This window comes from Triplophysa rosa, linkage group LG17 (assembly GCF_024868665.1).
Source record: "Triplophysa rosa linkage group LG17, Trosa_1v2, whole genome shotgun sequence".
Classification (NCBI taxonomy): Eukaryota; Metazoa; Chordata; class Actinopteri; order Cypriniformes; family Nemacheilidae; genus Triplophysa; species Triplophysa rosa.
In genome coordinates, this window is record NC_079906.1 from 18,687,712 (window position 1) to 18,700,307 (window position 12,596).

The 12,596-nt window shown below is 40.1% G+C and overlaps 1 protein-coding gene across 3 annotated transcripts in view; it reads left to right on the forward strand.

Annotated features, from left to right (window-relative positions):
* The window catches only part of LOC130568664 (zinc finger protein GLIS1), a 77,553-nt gene that overhangs the window by 20,687 nt on the left and 44,270 nt on the right, over nt 1-12,596 (forward strand). For all 3 annotated transcript variants that reach the window (XM_057357669.1, XM_057357670.1, XM_057357671.1), the window contains exons 3-4: nt 6,553-6,739; nt 8,705-9,992. In XM_057357669.1, coding sequence (XP_057213652.1) covers nt 6,553-6,739; nt 8,705-9,992 — 1,475 coding nt within the window. The remainder of the gene's footprint in view (nt 1-6,552; nt 6,740-8,704; nt 9,993-12,596) is intronic.

Here is a 12,596-nt window from a genome sequence, read left to right on the forward strand (position 1 = left end):
TTTTGGTAACCAAACATTGACCCCCATTGACTTTTATAATATGGACACAAAACCACCGAGACATTTCTCAATATATCTCCTTTTGTATTCTGCTGAACAAAAGTTTTTAATAAGTGATGATAGATTTTTAAACATGAATAAAAAAGTGAACCACCACAATGTTAGGTTATTGTGGTTGGTTGCCAGAAGGTTGTTATGTGGTTACTAAGGTGTCTTGGAACTTTCTTAGTCCATTGCTATGCATTTGCATATGATTTGCATTTGCATACGGTTGTTTGGTTGCAAGGATGGTCAAAGTCAAAGCAGCCCATAATCTCTTATTTTGATCTGAGATGATAGTGTATCCATCATAAATTGTCATCGACCCAATCCCTAGCGCAATAGCCAGTGCCACAGCTCTGCCAGGTTCTGCAGCAACACCCTGACCCAGCCTCACCCGCTGCTTACTGGAAACCAGAGCGATGGTGGTCCAAATCCACCCACGTCAATCCACAGAGGACAGACTCTCAGGCTCCTCCAGTGACGGATTATCACCAGCAGGTGGTGGCATGCCCAAGAGGAACCTAGTAATTACTATAAAGGTATAGAAGAACAACACTCACCATCATGTCTCGAGGCACTGTAAGAACCCTGTCATTGGCAGCGCTCACAGACAGTCAATTCGATGACCTGATTTTTGGTGCCTTCGCGAGGTGTTTGCGTGCGCCTGTGCGCTAGGCCTGTGTCCCTCTAAAGTCCTAAAAAGAGCATGTAATGCTTTAATCACAGTGAGCCTTGATTTATAAGGTTCCCCTGTCCAAGCGTGCGATTAAGTCACTGGGCCGTAGGAGTGGCTGTTTGTTTGTGTTCGGTAGTCTGCGGTCAGTTACGGACGGTTTTGGGAGTCGAGGCTGTGACGAAATCAGCTGCATCTGCCCCTGTTAAAACTAAACGTTTTGAGAGTGTTAAAAAGCAGATGAGCTCTTCTGTAGATACAGTGCTTTGTTCATTTGTGAGCATTACGTGTGAATTTTGTGGCATGCAGATACAGTACTTAATGCTATAATATGGTTTCGAGATTTATTTACTCACTTCATTTAGCCTATTTATTCATTATATTTTTTTATGGAGGAGAAAAAACGGAACACTTCACTGATCTCAGCAGTTCAAAGCAACTAGTTTTTACTCGCGATCCACCAAGGAATAGTTTTGCACGTTTAACTGTTAAAGGGATAGTTCACCCAAAAATGAAAATTCTGTGATTGTCATTTTAAAGATGAATTGCTTTTTTCTGCAAAACACAAAAATAGAAGAAGATGTTCCTAATTCCCATTCACACATAAACCAATGCAAGTCTATGGGTACCGCCATGGTTTGGTTACAAGCATTCTTTAAGATATCTTCTTTTGTGTTTATACAGGTTTGAAATGATAAGAGGGTGATTATTTAATGACAAGTTTTGAATTTTTATTTTTGGATGAACTATCCCTTTATGATGGTGGTCATATTGAGATCACATGACCAGCCGGATAGTAGGCCTATTACTTTATCTTATTAACCCATATTGTTGGACACATTTAGCTGTAAAATAACATGATGGCTAATGCTGGGCATGTTTTTTTTATTGACACGGCATGTTTTTCAACAGGTGTCGGCATACATTTCAATTAGTCAAATTCTTTTGACATACATTTTTCTACATTTCACTTTTTTTGCCATAAAAGTGAAACACAAACCAGGATTTGTCCTCGTACAAAAACTGCCATGACAAACCAATTTCATCCTCATGAAAAAAACATGTCTGGCGGTACCAATAACCCAGCAAGTGCAGCAGTCATTTCAGTTCTTCATAATTTAATCAAGTTTTTTCCCTGCTCTTACCGGGCTGTGCACCTGTCTAAGTGAACCTTTTCCCAGACTTTGTTATTTTTCATTTTGTCGTACCCTCAGGTTTTCAATCAAACCTCCATTACTAAGCAAACAAATAAGTTCCGGGTCTGCACTGCAGAGACACAAATATAGACGTAAGTTATGAGATCTAAACATGGAAAAGACCCTTGTCTCTAATACGCAACATCTGCGGGACACTTGGGTCATAGTGGGGAACACAAGGACCCGGTGGGCAACTAAACGAGAACTTGCAAAAATCAGCAAGAGATGAAACAAGAAGAAATGATAGTTATTAACTGCTTAAGTGATGATGCTATACTTTATGGTGCTAAAGGGCCTCGAGTAGAAATGTCACAGCGCATTTCCACACGCATCTATCTTGCGGTTTTGGCAGCTTGTTGTTCGCCGGACGCGCACGTTTGACGTGCATTAGAGTTGATACACACATACATGCGCTGACACACACACGCAGACGCATGCTCCCTGTCTCCCCTTCCTGAAGCTCGCTCTTGTTCTACAGTATTCCTGAGAACACACATCTTCAGACATCTGCTTTCCATTGCGAGCATATCTGAAGACTTGAACGCATTAAATGCTGGCACAAGCTCGGTCTCGCTCCAACACTTAATGCTGCACTTAGGTGACTTGAAAGGCAGGAGGCGAGAATTGTAGAAAATGAAGTGTCACCGAAATAAAAAATCGCCTGAGATTACCAGCAATTACATGTAATAATGGCCGAGCCATCTGCTGATCAGATGCAGCCAGAGTCCGGTGGTGGAGTTACTGTATAGGTAGATGTTTTCAATGCATCCCCTTCAATATATGCAAAAACAGATAAAACAGATATAAACTAAACTATAACTATTGAAAAATTCTATGCAAATGTATAAAAATGATAAAAATCTTTTTTTACTGTGCATTCCAAGTTATGTCAATCTGCAGCTGGGTTGTGATTAACTATTGATAAAAAACATTTTTAAAGATGGACATTTATATAATGTATATACAATTCATATAAAATTATTCAATAGCTATTCATTATAATATTTAAATGTTTAGGCTGCCAAGTTCTAAATTATGCGACTTTAGCCTGGATTTTACCGACAGGGTCACATATTGTATTGTGTATTGTATATATTTTTTTACTTGTACAATGGTATTATTTACTGGTAAGATGCTTGTTAGATGTAAATGTATATATGGGATTTGTGTCCTCACCCAGCATCGTTATCAGCTCAGACTGCAAATACATTCTGGATCTGTGCATATCAAACAAGAATTTGGCAATGGAAGCGTTTTGCTCCCCTTTAGTTCTGTTTTTGGTTTCAATCTCTTGTGTTTTTGTGAATGAGGCCAGAACATTAGGCTGGTCTTCATCACTGAGCTCTGCTCTGCCCTCAGGTACAACTGGCATAGCGCAAGAGTGATTTCACACCCAGAATTGTCATTTCTAATGGCTCCTGAATGCTTACAAACCTGCTCCCTCCTTTACTTTCTCTTTCATTTGGTCCTGGATCAGAGGTGCGAAAATCCTCTTGGACAGAGAAGAATGCTCTTTGTATTCTGTGTGCTTTCCAGGTACTGATGAGAGCCAGTGTGTTGGAATCACCCTCCTCATTTTGATTTCTCTGTGTGAGATGCAGCTGTGAAAGCTTGGAAAGAAGCTCTGTTTTCTATGTACAGTAGTATTAGGGCTACTTCTAGATCGTTGAACTAGAAGTTCAGGTAGTGACATCAGTGTTTTGTAGCTACATGCTATACTTTATTAAACATGTAAAAAAAGATTTTATTATCTCTTTATGTCAACTATAAATCAGTTACATTTTTGCATTCGGCGGGTATCCAAAGTGACAAATCTGTTGTAATAAGAGTGCATAACATACTTTGTCATTAGTGTAAAAATATTACATTGGCCGTTTCTCAATATAAGTTCTTCAGCGGTCTTGTGTCCTCCTGTTCTCGCTCTATGTCATCAATAACCGTCCAATCCGGTTCCAGTACTGAAGAACATAAGAACAGAGAACGCATGAAATTACCAGGATGTGTTCTCGATATCAAGGATGCATCTAATTCAGCCTTGTGCGCATACGGAACCCGCTTGAAGTCCCAGAAGTCACTGCGGCGCTTCCATCCAAGTTCGTTCTTCCGAGGCTGCCTCGCAAGACCAGTCTCCCTGAGAACACAAGTCTGTTCTTTGTGTTCTTGGAATTGAGAAATGGCCATTGATAATACATTTTAAATGATACTTTAATAGAAAGTAATTGTGACTTTTTTCATTTTATTGGGAAAAACAGTCTTGGGCAAGACGCATATGCCATGCTCATGTGGAAGACGGCGGTTTGAATTTGGCTTGTGTTGTTTCTTTCTAACTGTGGTTTTCTTTCTTGCAATAATTTCCTGTCGAAAGTTATGAAAAAATCTATTAAATTATCTGAACATACAAAGTGCAGGTATTGAGAGGCATACATGTTCCTTGTTTGACAGTTGTCTCAACAATAGAGCCTGTTTTTCATCGTCTTTTTTCTTTAAAACTGGATCTTTTACAAACGTTCACCTTCTCACAAAAAGCAACTTACAATGCAATGCCCAGCACTGAATTACCGTGGCCTATTCAATATAAATCACATCTATAGTTCTTTCCAAGTTTCCAAATGTGGATGAGATTCACTTATTCAGCCTTGCTGAGACTAATTCTGTAATGTTACAAAGCCTTGTATCCTAAACTTCCCCCATAGTTCTTTCAGTACACAAAAAGCAGGGCTTTTAGCGCGGACTTGGATCCCAAGTGATGTAAGTTGGAAGCGCTTGGAGTTGGACAATAATACCTTAAGAGACACATATGGAGTGTGAAGCGTTCTGATGTCAAGAATGTCTGATTCTGTGCCATTTGCCTCATCGTTTGCAGGTTGGATGCGCAAATTTCTTTATTGCCCAAGGTTGTGCTATCAATGATGTTTTGCATTGAATCAACAGTACAAAGTGTTCATCTCGTATTTCGAAAAAGTGCAGTCTTCCGGTTCCTAGAATTCGCTGTTTTTAGGGCTAAAGGGGCTAACATCACGACCACTTTCAGAAACTGCCACTTGAGGCTAGATTTCAAAGAATCGTGACCCAGATATTGAGCAATTTTGAGAATCTGTCGAACAGATTTGTGCCGAGCATTCCTGTGGCTTCTGGCTGTATTTTCTGTGCACCTCTATTCAACAGTATAGTTTACCTTGACTTGACTTGGCATTTAAACAGCTTTTTGTAAAACAGATGATCTGTTTTACATACAGGAACCAAACAGTTTTAAATTTCCATCGGCGTAGTAGCGTACTAATAACTTGACAAGGGGACAAACTAATAGCATGTACTTAAAAGAACATGAGTTCGTATTTGTGTAAAACAAAATATCCCAACATCATTGACAAATCTCTCAATCCTCTCAAGATGAAGCAAGAAATCCTTGGCTTTCGCTCAGCGAGCAGTGATGCTATACACAAACACAGTTTGACAGTCCAAATGTGGAATCACTAAGCCAAGAAAAAAGGATCCAAGATTTAATAAACAACTATTATTGTTTTGTGAAATCTAGAATGGATGAGAAAAAGCTTGTTTCTTCTGTTTATAGAGTTGAGTGAATCCAGCATATGTTTTACAAGGCCTGCGTGTCTTATGATTTACTCCACCAATTTCTCCTTGCTTCTCAACACTTCTTTCTTTGTTTCCTTTGCTCTTTTTGCTTTAAAGCAATTACTTGTCACCTTCTTATTCTGTTTATGGCTTATTCAAACAATGTCTCTTTGATTTACCTAACCTCTTTTGTCTTTGCTTTGGCGTATCCAAATGTTTAGACACTGGTTTTGATCATTGAGTGTTACATTATTAATGTCATCGTTGTGTGCAAATTAGATTTCTGAAATTGATTTAGGAAGACTTAAAAGAAGATGTGGTCACCCACACTGGAGTCAAAAACAATGTTGGCTTTCTATTTCCAAACTACACTACGTAACCTTTTTATTTTGATCTGTACTCTTGTTTATTTTGATGACATTTGCTTTACTTAGTTTGAGTTCTCTTTGTGCAATGACGCAGCAGATAAACTGACTCATTGCTCTCCCTTGTTGTTGTTTAAAGTCCCCAAAGGCAGTATTACAGGGATGGACGTTCATGTTCTTGAATTGTATTCTATTATACAAAGTGAGTGAGTGCAGTGAGTCCTCAAAATTTTCCAGGAAGAGTGAGACTGTAAATTTTAATTGCAAATATTTACATTCATGCATTTGGCAGACAGTTTCATCCAAAGCGATTTACAGTGCAATTAAGTTTATATTTTTCAAAACATGTGTTCTGTGGGAATTAAACCCATGACCTTGGCATTGTTGTTAGTAACATGCTTTATCAGCTACTTGGTTTTGCTAAAATTAGGTTTTGTCAACATTTGTGAGTGCACTTACAAAGAGATGACCTAAAAACGTACATATACATTTCTGATTTCTATTGGAAAGATTTTCTGCTTTGGCTGGCGATCTATTAGACAACCACTACAAGTATTAATTTCACAAAATTGTCTAAACTATTTTGTTTTGATGCATTTTTATGATTTCTTTCTTTTACAATTTTTTTTCATGCTTAAGGATGATAAATATTAAAACATTTCATTGTTAATAATATACCTACTGCATCTTCCTCCTGTTGCAGTGAATGGAGGATGTATCGCGTTCTGTTCAGAGAAGGAGAGCGCTTCAGACTTGACAGAAGATGGAACGTCACTGCGCTGTGGACAGAACCTGCCGGTTCAGTCTGGTGCCCAGTACCACCACAGTAACCACTGTGAAGCGACCACACAGAACCTTCACCTGCAGGAAAGCCCTCATCGAGATGGCAGGTAAGACTTCCCACATCTCAGTCAAATAGGCCTCTTAGACCTGCCATTTTCATTTTTACCTGCTCAACATGTTGTTTCTTTTAATGTGAGTGATTTATGTTTTCCTTTAGGTCAGTTAGTTAGCAGTGCAAAGCTTATGGGTTTGAATCCTAGGGATCACATACTGATAAAAATGTCTAAAAAAATAATCTGCCAAATGCATAAATGTAATTGATTAAAAGATCCATTAAACCCACTTTTCAAAACACAAAACTGTATAGTAGCATATAGGGGTGTACCAATATATTGATGCATCACATAATGCAATACAAAAAGTTTTTAAAATAAGTATCTTGCTATGGTGATTGTTTTACATCTTATTGGTTGAGTTGCCAACATATGACCTTTGTAAAAATTAATCATTTTAAAATGTTGCTTTATGGAGTTCTCTTTTATAATTATGTTCTTAATTTTCATTTTGTTTCAAAGTTCAGATTTATTTTTCAGTGAAACCTCAGATGTCAATTCTTTAACATTTTTCAGTAACATTCGATATTTTGTTAATGTTTTGGAAAAAAATCTCGTATTTTTGGCTTCGTTTTTTGCCATATTTGTTGAGAAAAAAGTGATACAGTAATAATCGTGAACCCAATATCGTATCGAAATGTGAACTGAGAGTATTGTTTAACTGCCCTAGTAGCATATTCATTGCTCTCATAGCATTTGCACAGTTATTAGGATGGTCTCTGAAGTGTTATAATGTAAACTAGATCATTTCTTAAATATATAAGACATAAAATTATATAATTTAGGTTATTACATAGATCTAATTTGTGCTGTAAGGAGCAAGTGAAACACAGCAGGACTGACATTGCTGTTTGGCACCCTTCACATTTTTAACCGCTTAGAAAAGTGGCTGCCATCGGATTCTGTTGGCTTCTGTGTAGACGTAGTGCAGTTATAACCCATGGTTTTAGCGCGGGATGCTTTCCAGTGTGCTTTCACTCAAACACACCATCCAACTCTGTCGCTAAATGTCACTGCTCCAGCCAAACAGGAAGTGGCGATCCTGAAAGGAGCGACTCATAACAAAGTTGACGCTTCAACTCAGTCAGTAAGCTAGCATTAGCGGTTTCCCGCACCGAGCACACCGAGTGAATAGGGGACATAGACAAATCCTTCATAGGCTGAGACAGAGGGGCCTTCTCACATCATTCAGGAGCTTTGCACAAAAATCCATAATGAGCAAACTGACAGGAATTATTATGTGGAAGATCACAGCGACGCACTGGGAAATATGACCTCTCGCCCATTAAGGGGGGCAAGATTCTCACTATAATGGGCAGTATTGTAAACACAGAGCGTTTAGAGGCCCGCCATTATACAACCAAATCAGGTGACTTCTATTTAGCCCACATGTAGGCTTGGGTTAACCTCTATTGTGTCATCAAAGCCTGTCAGACGCGGAGCATGACAGCCTGCCTGTATTCATCTCTCTTTGGTCTTATTTTTAAATACCCATTCATAACTATAGTACAGGCCAAATTTCCTGCATTATTTATTCATGGGAGCGTTTGCGGTGGATCTAACCAGTGTTTAAGCACACTGCGGTTATGAAATCCATCCAATGAGTGTTTCCTGTAAGAGTGGCGCTCATAAAAAGCAGCCTATTTCAGATCACTACAAAAGCAAATACCATAAACTAATAAGACGCTTGAAAATGAATCTTCATTCGATGTGTTTACAAATGTTGGCCATGTAATAGAGATGTTCGACTGCATGTTTGCCAGGGCTGGAGCACAGAGCTTGTCTGTTTCCGTGGTGTCTGAAAGTGAAATAGGTGGGAAGGAAGAGTTGGCAGAGCATTGAGAAGCCCTGGCCTTTATCTTTCAACAGACCGGGCTGCTAATAGCGTTCATATTCTTCCTGCTCCGTTCTGCCTAAATGCTGCTCATATTCCTCTGGGTGTGTCTCTGTGTCCCACAGGTCTGCTGGCTTTCAGATGGATCTCAGCTCGTCCTCTCTGTCTGGAGGCTTGAATGGATGCCGGGCATTGCACTCGTACCCCATCAAACAGGAGGGCTCAATGGGATACAAACGGGGATTGGCGGACTTTTCTGGAGGGATGTGCGCGGTTCGCAGGGAGTCGGACCGTCCTGGCAGCGGCGGTGGCAGCGGTAGCTTAGCAACGGCTCTGTCGTTGTCGGCGATGGCGGTGACTGTGTATCCATTTAATAATGAAGATGGCTCCTCCCCGCTGTCTTTGTCCCCGACTTCGCGTCACTCAGCACGGCCGAGTGCTGGCGGGCTGAAGAGGCGCTGCCTTTCCGTGGCCTCCCAGTCAGCTGCCGTCGCAGCCTCGGAGGGAATCGATATCGCCGGCAACATCTGCTCCCCCCAGATGTCAACGGCGGCCTGCGCAAACGGGCCGCACACCAATTCGTCGTCGCCAACCACAGCCGCATTCTCCCGGCCCATCTCGGCGACGCCCCACAAGCCTCTCCCCACTCCCAGCCCGCAGGACGACTGTCAGCTTCCGTCACCCTCCAGCTGCCTCCTACCCCTGTCCTCTTCGTCGTCAACCTCCTCAGTTTCGTCAGTGGAGCAGTGTGAGGAGTTAGGATCCATGCAGCCTGGCATGGGCAGCAGTGACGGGCTGGGACTTCTCATACAGCCCGGTAATCTGCTGGAAGGCTGTCAGCGCGGAAACGCTGTCGGTACAGCCGTGCTGAAACAGGAACCTGTGGATGAGTTCTCTCTAAGTGAGGAGGAGCTCTTTCATCATCAATATCACCATCTGACGAGCTGTGGAAACCACCAGCACGGCCACCACCGTAGTGGGCATTCCCACCACCACCACCACCAGACTGGCCCCCCACGGCCACCCATGCCCCCTCCCTACCACCTGCACCAGTACATGGGCTCCAGCCCAGGAGCTCTACTGCATCTTCAAAGCCAGCAGTCTCCACCCTCAGGCCTCCTGGCACAACCTAAACCCACAGGCCTGGTAGAACAGCACGTGGGCGACAGGGAGGATGCCAGCGGAGTGTTTAGCGATAAGCAGATATGCCGCTGGATCGACTGCAGTGGGGCGTACGAACAGCAGGAGGAACTGGTTAGGCATATCGAGAAGGTCCATATCGACCAGCGAAAGGGTGAGGACTTCACCTGCTTTTGGGCCGGATGTGTCCGACGGTACAAACCTTTCAACGCCCGCTACAAGTTGCTAATCCACATGAGAGTGCACTCGGGGGAGAAACCTAACAAGTGCATGGTGAGTGTTCACAGTTTATGTCATAATCCTGCTGTCGGAGGTGCAAAATGTCCAAAGTTGTGGTTCTTTAATAAGTTTGGAGAGGCAGTAAAATAAAACTGCTTTGAAAAGGTCTGAAAATACTGTATAGCATTTTGGACTGAATTGCTCCTGGCTTTAAATGGATAGTTCACCCCAAAAATGTTCTTTCATTATTTGCTCACCCTCATGTCAAATCTGTATGACGTTCTATCGTCTGCAAAACATAAAAGAAGATATTTAAAAAAACGTTGGGCAACAAACATTGGCCCCATTGACTTCCATTATATAGACACAAAACCACACATTTCTCAAAATATTTTCTTATGTGTTCCTCGGCAGAAAGCATCATATGCAGGTTTTGAATGACATGAGGATGAATAAATGATGACAGAATTTTTATAACTCCCTCCAAGCATCAGTTTGTAATAGCTTTCAAGGGCCCACCTTGTCTTTTTCCCCCTCACTTTTTTCACAACCATATCACATGGCATAAGACATTATGATTTCAACTGAAAGCTCAGCTAACTTTCCACTGATGGGTTTAGTTATTTAATTGGACCTGTAGTCTAGCTGTATAAATAGTGTTGTGGTGAAACCCAAGTCATCCAGGTAAAACTCTCAAATTCCACAAGTCAACACTCTAATCACTGTCAAAATTCTTTTTCTAACATTTTCAACCCAAATGGAAAAAGAGCTCCAACCTCACCAATGAGCAAGCCCAAATACACAATTAGTCCACAATTTGTATAGGGTGAAGCCGTGTTTATTTTTTTTCGGATCTTTCTCTGTCTCTCCCTCTCAGTCTCTCTCTGTCCTAAAAAAAGAAACAACCGAGATCTTTAAAAAAACGTATACATCTGTTAAACATAGCCAAACAATGCATCCACTTGATCCCTTTAAATGTGAGGTTTAAACGTTTAGCCGTCCCACAAGAATTAAGCGAACTGGCTCTTTATCCAAACTAAACACTTGGAAAAATGTAGTAGTCTGTAAGAACGGAGCCACAGAGGAGATGGTCAGTGAAATTCCCCTCTCTTGCTCAATAAGTGAATGTTTGATTTCTCGGCTGATATATCCATACACAAGAGCCTGTCCAAAAAGCCTTTTATTTCACTGATACTTAAACAGCTTGTTTAGAAGCCGACCTGTTCTTACAAATCCCGGGATACCTTTTAATATCAAAATAATCTGTTTAGCCGTGCCAATAGGAGACAGCTGTACGCTAATATGCAGAGAATGTCACTATGAGAACATTTATCTTTGTTAACTGAAGTAGTTCCTTTAACGTTATTAATAAGAATATTTCTTTATTCTTGAGTGGATTTCATTGTATGCTTTATGGGTGTTGTATACTTGGTTTCTTAAAGGGATAATTCACCCCAAAATAAAACTCCTGTCATCAATTATTTACCAAAACCTTTATATGATTCTGTGGAACACAAATGAAGATATTTTGAGAGATGTCTCAATAGTTTTGTGTCCATACAATGGAAGTCAATGGGGGCCAATGTTGTTTGATTACCAAGGTTCTTAAATCTTTGTGTTCTGCAGAAAAAAGAAAGTCATACAGGTTTGAAATGACATGAGGGTGAGTAAATGATGACAGAATTTTCATTTTTGGTTGAACTATCCCTTTCATTTTGTGAGATTGTGGACTACTCATTGGTTCAATGTTGTGTCATTATTAATTGTTTTTTGAGAGATAGACAACACAATCTCTTTCTCTTATTCGTTTACTCACACATACTGTACAGCAGTGGTGTTGGGGTCTCTTTCTCTGGAAACATTGCCCAAAGTATGTGGCAAGACCAGCCTTGATGTCACAACTTTCCACCACAAACAACCCCTTATTTTATTCCGGACGATGCTAACCAGATGCTAAAATAGAAACAAACCAGTGTATTGTATTAAATGGCTGGACGCTGTCGCTGGATATTGTGAAGTTGTCTCACTATGTAAACTCTCTTCAAGTTTAGTTAAAAAATGCCCATCCATCCTCCGTCAGTTCGGTACACTGGACAAGAACCAAACATGCCTTAATGTTTCCTTTCAGGATAAGAAAAAAGGTTATTTGAAGTCAGGCAATTTGTTTATTGGTGTGATGCATTTTACTGAACATTTTTAAGTGTGAATGATGTAAATAATGTAGCAGTAATATTCCATAGACTGAAGACTACCCTTACCAAATATAAGTACTTCAAATTCATTTTATTAAGTATATTTATGAAATACTTTTTTTACTTATTTTTATGGTGTAGTTTATGTATGTATACTAATATCAATGTAGTAAACTTATTAGTGTACTAATTCAGTAATACTTGAATTGGCCCAGTTATTAGTTTCTAAAAGTGTACTTTTTAAGTAGTAAACTTTGAGCACACCATAAGTTTACAACTGGTTTTTTTATTTGTACTGCTATGATACAAGTAAAATATAGGTTTACTAGTGTAATACTTGTTTACTTTATAAAAGTACACTTTGAAGTATACTCTCAGTATATATACTTTTGTAGTTTTTTTTTACTGCAAGTATACATTTTCTTTAATTGAACTTAACTTCATATATATATATATATATATTATA